The sequence below is a fragment of the Rhizopus delemar genome, genomic scaffold (genome assembly GCF_000149305.1).
Source record: "Rhizopus delemar RA 99-880 supercont3.6 genomic scaffold, whole genome shotgun sequence".
In the NCBI taxonomy this organism is placed as follows: Eukaryota; Fungi; Mucoromycota; class Mucoromycetes; order Mucorales; family Rhizopodaceae; genus Rhizopus; species Rhizopus delemar.
In genome coordinates this window covers 1,398,134-1,412,658 of record NW_027137832.1, presented here as the reverse complement: position 1 = coordinate 1,412,658, position 14,525 = coordinate 1,398,134, and the positions used below count along the sequence as shown (strand labels likewise).

Here is a 14,525-nt window from a genome sequence, read left to right as displayed (position 1 = left end):
ATAGTAGCTGTTGCAGCCAAGGATTTAATTTTTCGTTTTAATACCTATTGCTGAGAGAACAATGGATGAAGATTTATTGAGACAATATGAAAGAAATTGTTATCCAAAATCAATCATATCTGCTTGTTAACGAAAGCGTATTCAATTCCTTATTCTAAACCAGCAGGGTACATAAATGTGTTTAATGTTTTGAAACTAAAATCCAAATACTCGTTTTCGTAATCACAAAGACTAGCAGCTGTTTTTAATGAAAAAAGTCGTTGAGTCTAATGGTCAAAGGTGAATGTCCCAAAAAGCTCAAAAAGCTCCAAATTGATTTAGCTGCGTGTTTTCTTTTTTTCTCTAATAAATATATGGAGTACTTTAAATACTATCTTTTTTATTGTTGCCCAAAAAAAAAAGCTGTTATGTTGTCAATATGCACTGCAGCTAGGCCATTTTTTTTTTTTAAAAAAAAAAATAAAATCTCTAATTGGAAAGTTTCACTTTTTCAAATTTCGCGCCGGGGACATTGGAAGGATGGAAGATGCGCTATAAAAGAAAGGGATGTGAGTTGTTTGTTAATTGTGCAGTAATATGTCTATATACTTGAGCATCAGCATAAGCAACACCAAAACCCCAACCAGTAGCAATAGCAATAGGCCAGCTACGCTCTATTCACATATTAATTGAGATGAATAAAACAATAAATGAATTTTTTTAAAGCTTACTTTTGAACAGTAATGCAGAAGCAACAATACCAGCACTTAAACCGAGACCAGTTTTCACAACAAAGTTGGAAATGGCACGATCCCACTTTTCGAAATGTAAGATGGCTATTTTTTTTTAATTTTAGTAAAATAAAGGAAGTACCTTTTGTGCTAAAATTTCTTCGCTAGGAATCTTGTTTTCTGTTGACATACTGTTTTCAAGAAGAAAAGACAACCCCCTTCACGTTTCTCACTTTATTTTGATATTCCGCATAAAAGATTTGTGACGTACTATCCACTTCATACAAACAAAGTCTGGATACAGACTTATTTTATTAGTTTGTAACGTAGATAGAGGAATTACTATCATGAAAAATTTGATTTAACTATCTATTGATGTTAGATCTCTTGTCTTTATTTCCATATGCATATACAATCATATCTTAAAGACTGTATCAATAAGCACCATATAACTCCGCTGATTTATTTAAGCTGATGTTGATTAGACAGCAAACTGAGACAATTACCTATCAAATTATAACATACTCCATAAATAAACGTTCAGGTACAGTTAATCAAGCAGAGCCATCAGACATTTATTGTTCCTTTTCAGATTTATGGTATACAAGAAGCTTGTTGGTTTAAAATAAACAAGCACATTAGATAGGTTAGTAAAATACGAAATTTAAGCAGTATCATCGTTTTAAAGTTAAAAGTCGATTCAAAAACATAATTCATTTCAATCAGCTTTCTTTTGTTAAGCATTTTTAACTTTTACTCATTCATGAAGGATAAATGATAAAAAAGACTATGAGTTGGATTTCGAAAAAAAAAGCTCTTTTTGAAATAGAGCGGAAGAAATTATGAACTCGAACTTCAATTTGTCTTAAAAACCCCATTTCTGAATTTAAAGTGCGAATACTGTATTGTACACTCTTTTACAAAAAACAAAACTGTGTTGTACATTAGACATGGTTTACTATTCCAGGATTTATCTACACTTGGATTATCCAAGTATTACATTTTATATTATCATGACAAGTTTACAATCTATGATTTTTTGCTACAGTCATCTGATTCATATGGAAAGCCCACTGGCAACAATTATTTGAACAGACTCCTGTCTTGGAGGAGATTGCCCTCAAACAGATCCAGAAAGAGCTATTGAAGCTATCTGCTTACAATCCTCTATGCTAATATCTTTAGTATCTTCGTGACAAATCACTGTTTTATATACTTGCATCACTCTTAATCCTTTGATGAGTTTTAATAAACATAAAAAAAAATTAAGCATGGTTTAATTTTAATACATTAAGTATAGCTTGGGACTGGTGGCTTTTAATTATATCCAATGCACTTTAAACCCCAGATCGGTAATGGCATAAAGCCATACTCTGTTTTTTTCTCTCTTTTTCGCTTATTTGTATAAATATGAAAAAGCACTCTAATAGACAGATAAAAAAAGGTACAAAGAAAATAAAAGACATTATTGCTCATCATATTACCAGCTTCTACAGTTTTTGAAAGCCATGATATAGATGATACTGGCTATTTAGATAATAACGGCCTTTATAAAGCATTAGTAGAATTAAAGTTACCTGTACAATTGGAGGATATGCCAGATCTTTTTGAATCAGTTGGTAGACAAAAAGAAAAGACTATTGATTTAAAAGACTTTATGGATATTGTTACAGAGCTGCAGGTAATAATAAATATGCTTAAGTGATATTTTTTTTAGTAAAGCAGATGTTTAGGAAGAAAATATGGATGAAGAGGAAGATTATTTTATACCTGAAGAGCAAGAAATCAAGTCAAATATTGCTTACCGTATGTTGGAGGATCCTAATGTTAATGGTATTACCTTAAAAAGTCTGTTAACAATGTGTGCTGCGCAAGAGCCGTCGTGGACAGAAAAGCAAATAATGGAAATGCTAAATGAGGCTGACTTGAATCATGATGGTATCATTGATTCTCATGAATTTAATACCATTTGCAAAAGAGTAGGGTTGGCATAAGGCTGCAGAGTAACAATATTTACAATATTTAAGTAAGAAAGGCGCATGTTTATGAAAAATGTAGAAACAAGTGAAGGATATTTGCTTTTATGAAATAAAATATTTAATTAATGAGACAAGCCAACTCATTCCCTTGAATACTATTAGCGTTAAGTATGATAAATAGCTTTTTCTCCCCCTGATATTGTGATTCCATATTAGAAGTAAGGAGTAACATACAAGAACGCGTAAAAGCTGATGAAGGATACCATCGTTCACAAACTACATATCAAATATAAGACTATAAAAAACAAATACTTAAGCTCTCGCATTTCATCTTAAAATGTCAGAAATTTAATTTGATAATCAAACTCAAGTAAAAAAAAAGCGTTTTTGTTTCACTAACCTACTTTCAATTACTCTTCTTTTGTTAGCATTGTAGCACAAGCATGTGATTGGGATGTTCACTCCAGATCTGCAGTAATACGTGTAACCTACATAGCTGTGGTTTGCTCCTTCTCAAAAGCATCTTCTGAAAATATTTCTCAAATACAATGTAGATAACCAACTCGAGATACTTATCAACAGTAATATTAACATTCATTACAGAAATAAATATATAATACGCTTAAAAATAAGGATGATAAAAAGGAAAAATAATGGTATATTTATATAGGTGCAAGCAATGATTCAGTTAAATACAATGCTATCTCTTGGTCGGACATATCATCTTGAGTAACGTCAACGCTATCAATGTCTCGTGGAAAATTAGCAATACCAAACCGCTCTTTGAACAAGAAGGAATTACTTTTGTCACATAAAGCTTGGGGATGCCATGTTTCTAATTCTTCTACAGAATAGCCTTTGGAGAGCAAGTTCCACATGTGAAATTCTAAACTTGTTTTTGAATTAGGTTCTATTCCTTGGTCGAATTTTTGCTTTGCTTCTCTTATTGTCTCAGTAAATTCTTCTCGTTTTCGTTCTGCTTTTCTAATGATTTGAGATTGATAATTCGAAGCATTAAAGATGGGATCAGGTCCATAGAAGAAGGTAAGGATATCATCTAGAAAGTACACGGCATTTTTAGGATTAACGGAGGATAGCCAAGGTACTTTTTCAAGACAGGTTCCTAGCAATTTTAAGATGTCATTATATCGATCGGCAAGTATCCTATGGCTTATTTCTATAATTGGCTCTATCGTTTGCATCTTATAAACATATAGTGGAGACGATAATGCTGATTTCTTTTTACATTCCTTCCTCTGTAAGTACAAAGCTGAAATAAATATCGCAGCACAAATGACTGGTCGAATATGTGCACCTTCTCCTACACCATGGTTCTTTGCAAATTCCGTCAGCTGCCTTGCGATCTTGATTAATTGACTCTTGATTGGTTTTTTATAAAGTTTTTTAAATTTCTGTTGTAACTGTTGAACCACTGTTGGATATAGTTTCTCGACAACAAAGTTCACTTGCAATTGAACATCGCTAATTTTTTGAAACCGTATAAATGAGGGAAACAAGGTTAAATAAGTACTTCTAATATGTTTTAAATCTACAGGTTCAGGGAAGGCTTTTAAATAATCAGAAAGTAACCAACCAGGTCTGGAATCAGATCCAATGAGTGTTGCCAGAACAAGACCAATCTCAGTACCTTTCCAAGCATTCAACTTTGATTTGTATTTACTATAGAAGCCAATAGCCTCATTGTAAGCATCATTAGGAATGTCAAAATATTTAAATACTTTTTCGATGCGCTTGCAATTGATCGTCTCGGTGCCAGTCTGTAATGAAAGAATTAGAAATTTATATATACATATATATATATATTTTTACTTTGATATGCTTAATTTGACTTCTTCCATACTTATATTCTGTTTCCTGCTCTTCACCTATACGCAAATCATCTAATACTGTTCCACAATCCGAGCAAACTATAACATAGTATTCATCTATTACAGAATTTGAACTATTACAATTTGGACAGATTGTCATCAAGGAAAAAAAAAGAAAAATTAGAAAACTATGTTTTTATTATTAAGTCGGCGATTTAATACTACAGTAAAAGGGTTTGAAGATTTTCTTGGAGAATACTATCAGATACGGATTCCATAACAACGGCTAACAATTTGGTATCCGTAGCAACGGTAAAATGCACATATATTTGCTTTTGATGATTTGCATTTAAGCATAAAAATCTTGATTTAAAGTATTCCTTTGCTTGATTGTAATCTGTTGGTGAGCCTATTTTGTTTGATGAGCAAAAAATGGTCTATTTGTATTGTATTTTCAATACAAACCTCTATAATCAGGAAAATAATCTTTTACGTTGGATTTCAATAGCTTTTTTTTAAATAAATCATTCTTATTTAAGAATAGGATAATAGAGGTATTTATAAACCATTTAGAATTACATATCGATTCAAACAGCATAAAGGCTTCATACATCTACGTGTATAATTAGATGTAAATAAAAGAAAATACGTGTTATTTGTGTAAGCCTTTTACTTGATTCTATAATGAAATGATTATTAATCTACATATATTTCATATGCTACATATTTTTTCTTACAGAGTATTTATCTTCAACTAAACAACTATCATACCCGCTTAAAGCTACCACAAATAAGATGGCGGCGACATTATCAAAACAGTGAATCCTATCACAAGTGTTACTAAGCAATAAAAGAAAAACTCAACCAAATTTTAATACCATTTTTTTCTCTCACTTCTTTGCCCTCCAACGTCCAGCATTTTATAAGTTACTGATCCATTTCTAAATTTGGTTTCCACGATTCCTGAAAATGGGATTTATATTAAAGGACAGTTTTAAGAAGAAAAAAGTGGGGAAAAAAATTATAAACTCACCAGTCGTTTTTATTCTGCAGTGAATGATATCAGCATCAGATGGTATAAATCCAGGTTGGAAAATTCGATCAAGTTCGTCAAAAAAACTACAGACATGATGAGTTAATGTCTTCATTGTCAATAAATAGCAGTATTTTACTAGTAAATATTTTCATTAAAAGCAAATGTGTGTCCTTTTGAAAACGTTTCTTGGATGCCTTTATCTTTCCATAATGATTTTAGTGGTTCAAGATATTCTATTGGATAAGACTCTTGTAAGGATAAAGTAGTCGGTATTTGTTCAAACAATGCAATATATTCCTATAAAGAGGATTAACGCCTAAAAATGAAGAGAAATCTAGATAGTGCAAATTACCCAGTTGGCATCATTTTCAAATGTGAGTTTATTAAGATGCATGCCTTCTAATAAGGCTTGCATGGATCCTAATATGTTTGTAAATATCATTAAACGAAAGTTTTCTCTTTCAAGTTTCGAGAATCCAGAAGCATGAATTAACCTCATTTGCTTTATGATCGTTGACTTTCCAGAGTCACCAGCGCCTTTTTTATTTATTTATTATGAATATAGAAAAAAAAAATTATGGATTACCTAACAATAAAATTTTTATTTCTTTTGCTTCTCTTTTTCTTTCCAATCGAAGTTGTTTATCAATTGCTTTTGACTTTGAACTAATGCTGTTTCCCATGTGTTTAAAGTAAGAAAGAAAGTAAAAGCAACGAAAAAATTTTAGTTTGTATTTTTTAAAATTAATTTTTGTCATTTAATGTTTGACAAGTAGTGCATTGATCTTCAGCAAAGCGGAGTTTAACGAGAGGAAACCTGCCCCTTTTTTATTTCTTCACTTTCCCATTCCATCCCGGTTCTTCTACTTGGTTGTATTTTTCTTTCCAAATCCACGAGTTACCGATAATACCTTGCCCTTGCTTTTCAGCTAATCGATAATATTTGGCTGCTAAATATAAATCTTTTTTGACACCTATTCCGTGCATATAACAAAACCCTAAATCATTTTGTGCATCTGGATCTCCTAAATTAGAGGCTATTTGGAAATAATAGGCCGCTGTTTCCAAATTCTTTGGTACCTTTTTTATATATAAAGCAGTGAATAAAAAATATTGTATACAAACTATTTAACATAAACTTACTCCCCAACCATGGCGAAAACAAACACCTAGTTCATATATGGCAAGTACTAACTCTGATTTAGCCACCATAGCTGATTGTGCTACGTTGGTTTGTAATTCATAAACTGCTGACTCTGCTGCACTTTGTAAATATTTCACTGCCTTAATTGGATCTTTTTTACAACCCTTAACTCACACCCATACAGTATTAGTTTTTTTTTTCTTTTTTTTTTTCTCTTCTTTTTTACTTATTTACCCAACCGTGTCTTAAAGCAATGCCATAAAAGAATAAGCCTAAAGGTGATCCATGCTGTGACGATAATCTCCAATAATATGTTGCTTTTTCAAGTTCACCTTTTTCATGATACTTTAAGCCTAATTGAAGATATTTGTTGCTTTCTTCCTCTTCTTCCTTTTTCTGTGCAAATACTAACATGTTGTCATCTTTAAAATTTGATTGTTTTAATGGAGGTGGTGCCATTATATGAGATTCTATCATATCATGATCTATTTGCACTGATCGAGGTCTTGAAGGAGCCATAATAGATGAACGTATAGACGATAAATCAGTAGTTGATTTTTGTTGGTGAAGTGGTGGTTTTCTATCAACTATTGAAAATGCTTTCCTTAATCTATTCATCATTGCAAAAGGGAAAGGAAACAAAAGAAAATAAAAAGAAAAATAAAAAAGATTTTTTATGTATATTTTTGGAATGATGAAACTTACCAGTAATCATATCTAACATTTGGACTTTTTGATAACTTTTTGAGACTCAGTGAGGTACACTGCAAGACTATTTTTAGAGTTAATGGCTTTCTGACTCTTGAATTATAGATAGAAGCACAGTCAGTGCACTCATGTATGCGCACAAGGAAAGCTGAGCTATGCTAAATCTCATGAGCATATTGCTATTGTTAGCTGTGGTCAATGATTTAATTATCAAAATATACTAACAATAAAACTTTCTCCTTTTTTCTGTTTTGTTGATATTTATCACTTACTTCATAATACATAATCATCTTTTATGATCATTAAATCCAACAAAATATACAATAATCTATTGAACTACATTTGTTATTTATTATGCCGACATTTTTTATACATAGATCGCAGGAGTTACGCAACACAAAAAGGGAACACAATTATGCTGAGCATCAAGTGTGACAACAATAATTAAAAAGTAAAAGCGAAAATCAACGCTTTAGAGACTGATATAGCCAAAGTAAAAGGATCATTTACAAAACTATAATTTTACCAGTAAACATGTTTTCTCTAGCTTGAATTTTAAAACTGGTTTTATATAGAAAAAATGGGTTTACAGCAAAATAATTTGATATATTAAAAGTTACCTTGAAGCCAAACAATGCTTCAAACTTGGCTTCAATTCATTTGTATATGTCTTCATGTTATTTGATTTTATCATTTTAAAAGCAGAGTATGATTACTCGTAATTGGAAAACATGAGCACACAGAATTCAAAAGCTAGATTGGTATATATCTTTCCAGTAAATAAAATTTCAAACATTTACAGCTCTTTGTCATAATCTACTGCTTTTAAATGAACATGTAATTATCTTTTATATACTCTAGCTCTTCTTCATTTTCTCTCAATTATCCAAGCCTTTGCTTCTCAAAACAGTTTTGTTATGCTGCAACCTATTTCGACACCATGCCGGCTGATAATAATGAAGTCTAGACAGCTTGCTTTTTACTCAGCTGTAATCCCATATCTTAGTGCAACAAGGGTTATTCTTCTATAATAAAAATCATTACTAATATTTCTTTACTTTATAGATGCTTCAGCGGCTGAAAATTTTATCAATGTGCTGAAATGACGTTATGTATAGAAAAGGCATTTGAAACAAAATGAAAGTACTTCTAATGGCATAATTTATCTTTTTGCCTGTCTTCTTCAATCATAATATTTCAAACAAAAATCAATGAGTAATACAATTGTTTGTATATTGTTTGAGCTTTCTAATTCAACTTTATAAAATGGAAAGAATACCATTATACTGATGTATCGTTAAAATAAATATCAGATGGTTAGATAAATACTATCTATGGTTTCAGTAAAGATAAATAAGATACATACAAGTAAAAATAAAAAAGACAGGCAATTTTGTACATAAAGTTGCTTTATTGTTCATAGTTTGTAACACGATTTATTTACACACACTACATTAATTTTTGTCGTTTTGCAGTATTATTGTCATCTTCTTCATCACTGATTAAATCAACTACCTCTATATTATTCTCAACCTTTTGTATTTTGCCTTCTTTTCTATTATAATCATTCTTCATTTCATCCTCTTCGTCGTCATTATACTTAATGCTATCATCATCGTCGTCGTCATCATCTTCTTTTGTTATTCTTATATTACTGTGATCATCTTTAAATTCAATTTCTGCTACATTTTTAGGCAAGACTTTTAACAATTCCCCAAAGAATAAATCATGAGCAAGATTATCTGATGTACATATTTCGTTGCAATGGGGACATATCCAGTTAGGATATTCTGTCTTATTAGATGTTAAATAGTTGTGTAAATCAAAGCACTGGACATAAAATAGCTTTAGAATTTCCTTTCATATATATTATTAATATCACTTACAGCAACATGTTTACATCTCAGACCTTTTACTGGCGTTTTCATCCTTCGGAATGAAAACGGACACTTCAAATTTACTTTGACTGAACTTTGTTTTATAGCAATTTCATCATCATTGTCATTACCTGGTTTCTTTCCCAACAGGATATCAATCATATCCTTCCCCATTTCCACAGGCAGCTCTTTTTGCTTTACTCTTTCAAGAATATATTGTTCGCTTTCTCGAACATAGAGACGTACACAAAACCTATAACTCTATTTAAATATATGTGTGAGAATCATAGGACATGTTCTTAATATTTTTTACCTCGATACACGCTTTTTTCGAACTTACACATGCACAACTATCTTGGAATAATCTAATATGGTTCTTTCCATCTTTCAATACGTTTTTCAAATCATACGGCTTATCCTTCCCTATGTAAGTGGCACTCCTACCTTCAATTGATCTTTTCTAAATCATGTAATAGAAATTAATTTAAAACAATGTGAATATGTGATTTTTGTTATTATTTTCTTCTATACCTTTTCAAGTTGAAGCATATGATTATTAACAGATATTCTTATATGCTCAGGCCAGCACATCTTCTTTTCAGCTTTAACTTGCCACGCAGTAAGCATGATAACGAGTGGTAAGCCCCTGTTGGGCTGAACAACTTTGTTTCTTTCACTGTATAAGTTATTATATTGATTGGTTGCAATTGAGAAATATTTGTCCGTAATTCGCTGACCGTGAATAAGATGGAATGGTTCAACCAAATTTAGTATCAACTTAGGAAATAGTGCAAGATCCTTTGTATCTACTTCGTCTTTAAGATCTCCTATGGCTGTCATTCTTGTAGGCAATAGGAATTGATCATGAGATGGCTGAGGAATATTTGGCAAACCAGGAGTATCAAACCGTTGCTTCTGTGCTGGAGGAGTAGCCGGTAAACTTCCTGATGATGAACGAGGTACTTTTGGTGCAGTGTTATCTGCAGAAGTTCCGTTTGTCTCAGTAGCCGCAAATACATACGAGAAATCATTCAAAACCTGTTCATTGATAGATTGTTGTATGTTTGCAGAATTCAGTTCCTGAGCCTGAAAGTTGGTATTTGGCGTGATGGATTGTGGTTGTCGTTGATATATATTATATATAGGACTTGATGTTGCTATTTGATTATGGTGTTGCTGCTGTTGCTGTTGCTGCTGTTGTTGTTGTTGTTGCTGTTGTTGTTGTTGTTGATATAGATGATGTTGCAAATGTTGTTGAAGTAGCTGTTGTTGCTTCATTCTCATAAATCTTTCATGATGTTGCTGCTGTGTGAGGCTTTGACTTTCTTGTTGTGGTACTCTTTGACGCATAGGTGATTGATTTGCTGGATATTGAAATCGTGCTGATTGCATATGTTGCGTTGTATTCTGTTGATTAACTTTGGAAGTAGATGATAAGGGAGTAGACGAAGTCATTGCAGACGAAGCTATTGTAGACGCTACTTTCTGACTATTTATTTGTCCAGGATTGGTGTTAAAGATAGGAGCAAAATCATGCGATCGCCGCTGCTGCTGCTGCTGTTGTTGCTGTTGCTGTTGCTGTCTATAAATATGTTGCCCCGGAGGTTGATGAGGATTGTACTGTAGCTGCGTAGGAGATGGAGGTATGGCATAGATTATCTGATTATTGACAGGAATCTGATGTTGTAGTTGTTGTTGCTGTATATTGGGATTATATTGTGTCCAAGAAGGGTGCGGATAATGAGCTGGGTATATTGTTGCAAAGCTTTGTGATATAGGTGTTGGTACAAATGGACTAGGGTTGGTAAAAGTGGTCTGTGTTCTTGGAGAAGGTGACTGATATGTTGCATTTTGTTGATTATGCAAATTAATCAAATTGCGGTCATTTAGAATGAAAGCAGAATTCTCTGGTTGGGTAACAGGAGAAGCGATACTAGAGTGGCCAGGAGAATTTGAATGAAGCACAGTCGGCGTTTCTGGAAAAGACGTGTTGTATAATATGCCATCCATGTCTGATGTAGCTACCTCTGTTGAATTATTATAGTTTGTCGGTGTTGGTGTGGATACTGCTGGAGTGGTAGCTATTGGAATGGTAGTTGCTGGTGTGGTAGTTACTGGTGTGGTAGTTACTGGTGTAGTTGCTACTGGTGTGGATGCTGTTAAGGGTTGAGAAAGGGTAAAAGAAGAAGAGGTTCCACTCGTCGGCTTTTCTTTTCTTACTGAACTGTTCAACTCTGTATAAAGTTCTATAATGGCTGATTGTACTTCAGAGCTAAGGGCTGCGCAGTTTTCTCTAGCTTTTTTCAATATTTGAGAGCCTGACCATATCCCAAAGGACCTAGCCTTTTCCCGAATTATCAATAAACATTTCAAAAATGCAAGTTCACAGTAAGCGTTGTAAACACAGTTATTGCTCATTAAGTTGAGTAATTCATCACATGCACTACCATAAGAAGCAATATTTTGTAGTTCCTTTTCTATTTGTTGTAATCTAAAATATGTCTTCTTTGCTTCAGGCGTAAACTGAATTTGATTTTGTTGATCGTTTAATTGCATATTTTGATTACTTAACAATTGACGTACGCTTGTTAAATCATTACTAAACATTATGCTGTGCTTTAACTATCCATAAGTGTAAAAAACAAAAAATGTCAATACAATTAAATAAAAAAGAAGGGTTCTTTTTTTCTTTCTGAAACAAAAAATAACCACAGAGTTCGCTTTACCTAAAGTAATTTGAAAAACTAACGTAGGATTTATAAAAATAATTAACTTCAAACGCGACGTTTAACACTTGAATAAATGGATTACAATAAACGAAAACTTTGTCCTTTTTTTGTAAAAAAAATTAAAAAAATTGAGAAAAAATATAATAAATTGGGAATAGCAATCACTTCAAATAATACCGAATATTACTCGAGTTTCAAGCTCTTGAAATTAGTGATTTTAAGACCGCTATTTTTCAAAACTTAATAAATCACTCAAAAGCATAGATTTTGTACTGAAAATGAAGTATAAGCATAAGATTTATATTTGTAATTGGTTTATAGCTTTAAAAGAAGCTACTATATATAAAATAACAAAAGTTTATTTTTTACGCCAAAGATGAGCATACTAAAAAGGTAAGAATAGCTGATGTTTTTTTTTTCAAGTTGTATTCTTAGGCGAAACCTCATCATTGTATTTTGAAGCCAGTGTTACTTTCTGTGCCTTGTGTTTACTTAAAATATTTTTTCTTTTTCTTTTTTTTTTTTTTGCATCTATTTCATGCAACTTTTTTAAAGGTACTTATTTCATTAAATTGCAGTAAAATATCTAATTTAATCTTTATTTGCTTTAGGTCCTCTTCATGTTTCAGGTAAAAAGTGTAAATAGTATAAATTATCCATGTAGTACGTGCAGGATTAAAAGGTTTATTTTCATGGTTCCATGTATTAAAGCTATAAGTCAAGGAAATACTTAATGTTTTGTTCATTAAATGTACGTTGATTCTTTAATAGCTTGCTCTTTATGGCTATATATTATGTTCTGATATGCTTCTGTTTATACTTTTATGGCATTTTCATGAGTAGCTTTACTACTATTAAAACAAACTTTACACATCCTTATATTTAGAAAATGCTTTACAAGATTACTAATGGCTTTATTGGGTCTATATCGCCAAAATGAAGCTTAAAGGTAAGTAAAACTCTCATACGATGCTCTACAAGATGTTTAACTTGAAGACTATTCTGTAGATATCCTGTAGCTCATCCGTAGTCCTTCTGTTCTATGTGCTTTTCTGCTGCTTCTTTACGCGTATAACCATCAAAAGGCTCTTTTTCTCAAAATGGGCAGCCTACAAGGGCTTTATTGACCTTAATCATATTTATTACACCTCAAACAAGGTAAGTTAAAAAAAAAAAGAAAAACGTTCGCTGATGGATGGGTGGATGATTGATGTATTATTTTGCCAAAAGGTGGAAGTGGTATAGTATTTGGCCATTCGAAAGGCGTAAAGAAGTATAGAAACCATAGCTCAATATATCCAATAAAAAGTATAGTTTTAAAGCCCAATATATTGTTTTTTAAGCCAATGAAGTATATTAAATGATAAGGTTTTCTACAAATAAGAATGTAAAGAAGTATATGAATAAATATGGTTTCGCCTAATAACATGAAGTAAACCCGTAATCGTTAAAAAAGAACTAGCCTGTCATATCAAGTAAAATGCGAATATTACTCTCTTTTTTTACGTGAAATCAAGGTAAAATTAGATATTTCAAGTGTTTTTTTGGCGTGCGTAATATTCGAGTAAAACGTCGAATTTCAAGCGAATATTACCGACTTAATATTCGGTATTATTTGCCGGTTTCAAACTTGAACTACTGCTGTAAGAACCAAAAAACCTTCTTGCTTTCTCGCCTCAAAGCATGACTTCCAGTCCATTTTTTCCTCACTTCCTTTATATTGCTGGACATATTCCATATCTGTTTTGGGTGTACTTCCCTCATCACGAAGTATATCAAGTGAAATGCTTGTTGGTATCATCAAGTTTTTAGCTGATTCAGCCAACTTGGGTGGTGGCGGCATAGGCTCCACGAGCACATCGGAATTGTTTATATACATTCGTTTGCAACTCTCTGAATAAGCCGCACCACCATCAGCGTAAGAACGTATCCGTTTAGTTAAAACGGTTTCTGGCATAGGTTTCAAAGTATTCAATATTTTTTTGAACTGAAGATTTGTTTAGTTACAAGCTTTAAGCAGTACCTCTGACATCGATTTTTCCTCCGCGATCTTGGTTTCTGCATGTTCTTTAGCTATTGAATACAAATTTTTTAAGGTGGGGTCATCCTGGCATTTAGTTGATAATAAGGAGAGTTTTTGTGAAGAAAAAAAAAGTAGGCGATTGCCATCATTAAGGGGGGAAACAGTTGTGGTTGTCTCTGCAACCGCGTTGTGATCAAGGATGAAGCATTTTTCTGCCCATTATTTACAGAGGATTTGTTTGGCAAAGGGGAAGGGGTTGCCTTAAAATCTAGGCTAACATCATTTCGCGTAGCATGAGTGCTAAATACAACTACAGTTGGTTTTGCTTTATATTCTTTTTTTATACAAAGTGCGTAACCAAGGAGACGGCCAATAAAATCCATAGTAATTGTATGTTGCACCTCAATTAGCACTGGCGGTAAATTGGTGGATGTTATTGTAGCAGCTTAAATAACATCGGATTTAGTTCCATTTGACCATTTAGTGGGTC

At 32.4% G+C, this 14,525-nt stretch overlaps 7 protein-coding genes across 7 annotated transcripts; 2 read left to right on the top strand and 5 right to left on the bottom strand.

Annotated features, from left to right (window-relative positions):
* Nucleotides 1–468: 468 nt before the first annotated feature.
* RO3G_08551 (uncharacterized protein) lies at nucleotides 469–900 on the bottom strand (the record flags this gene model as incomplete). The annotated part of the gene is made up of 4 exons (XM_067663141.1): nucleotides 469–531; nucleotides 589–653; nucleotides 711–795; nucleotides 853–900. 4 exons carry the CDS (start codon nucleotides 898–900, stop codon nucleotides 469–471), a joined length of 261 nt encoding a protein of 86 aa, XP_067519242.1.
* Nucleotides 901–2,120: 1,220 nt separating this feature from the next.
* Nucleotides 2,121–2,704, top strand: RO3G_08550 (uncharacterized protein; the record flags this gene model as incomplete). Its single annotated transcript, XM_067663140.1, has 3 exons — nucleotides 2,121–2,154; nucleotides 2,198–2,391; nucleotides 2,444–2,704. The coding sequence occupies 3 exons, from the start codon at nucleotides 2,121–2,123 to the stop codon at nucleotides 2,702–2,704; spliced, it is 489 nt and encodes a 162-aa protein (XP_067519241.1).
* A 647-nt stretch (nucleotides 2,705–3,351) lies between these two features.
* RO3G_08549 (uncharacterized protein) lies at nucleotides 3,352–4,548 on the bottom strand (the record flags this gene model as incomplete). The annotated part of the gene is made up of 3 exons (XM_067663139.1): nucleotides 3,352–3,746; nucleotides 3,936–4,369; nucleotides 4,520–4,548. 3 exons carry the CDS (start codon nucleotides 4,546–4,548, stop codon nucleotides 3,352–3,354), a joined length of 858 nt encoding a protein of 285 aa, XP_067519240.1.
* A 1,834-nt stretch (nucleotides 4,549–6,382) lies between these two features.
* RO3G_08548 (uncharacterized protein) lies at nucleotides 6,383–7,413 on the bottom strand (the record flags this gene model as incomplete). Its single annotated transcript, XM_067663138.1, has 4 exons — nucleotides 6,383–6,634; nucleotides 6,698–6,862; nucleotides 6,933–7,285; nucleotides 7,404–7,413. The coding sequence occupies 4 exons, from the start codon at nucleotides 7,411–7,413 to the stop codon at nucleotides 6,383–6,385; spliced, it is 780 nt and encodes a 259-aa protein (XP_067519239.1).
* Nucleotides 7,414–9,808: 2,395 nt separating this feature from the next.
* RO3G_08547 (uncharacterized protein) lies at nucleotides 9,809–10,738 on the bottom strand (the record flags this gene model as incomplete). The annotated part of the gene is made up of 1 exon (XM_067663137.1): nucleotides 9,809–10,738. The coding sequence occupies one exon, from the start codon at nucleotides 10,736–10,738 to the stop codon at nucleotides 9,809–9,811; it is 930 nt and encodes a 309-aa protein (XP_067519238.1).
* A 436-nt stretch (nucleotides 10,739–11,174) lies between these two features.
* On the top strand, nucleotides 11,175–11,453 carry RO3G_08546 (uncharacterized protein; the record flags this gene model as incomplete). Its single annotated transcript, XM_067663136.1, has 2 exons — nucleotides 11,175–11,198; nucleotides 11,328–11,453. 2 exons carry the CDS (start codon nucleotides 11,175–11,177, stop codon nucleotides 11,451–11,453), a joined length of 150 nt encoding a protein of 49 aa, XP_067519237.1.
* A 2,183-nt stretch (nucleotides 11,454–13,636) lies between these two features.
* Nucleotides 13,637–13,969, bottom strand: RO3G_08545 (uncharacterized protein; the record flags this gene model as incomplete). The annotated part of the gene is made up of 1 exon (XM_067663135.1): nucleotides 13,637–13,969. The coding sequence occupies one exon, from the start codon at nucleotides 13,967–13,969 to the stop codon at nucleotides 13,637–13,639; it is 333 nt and encodes a 110-aa protein (XP_067519236.1).
* Nucleotides 13,970–14,525: the final 556 nt, after the last annotated feature.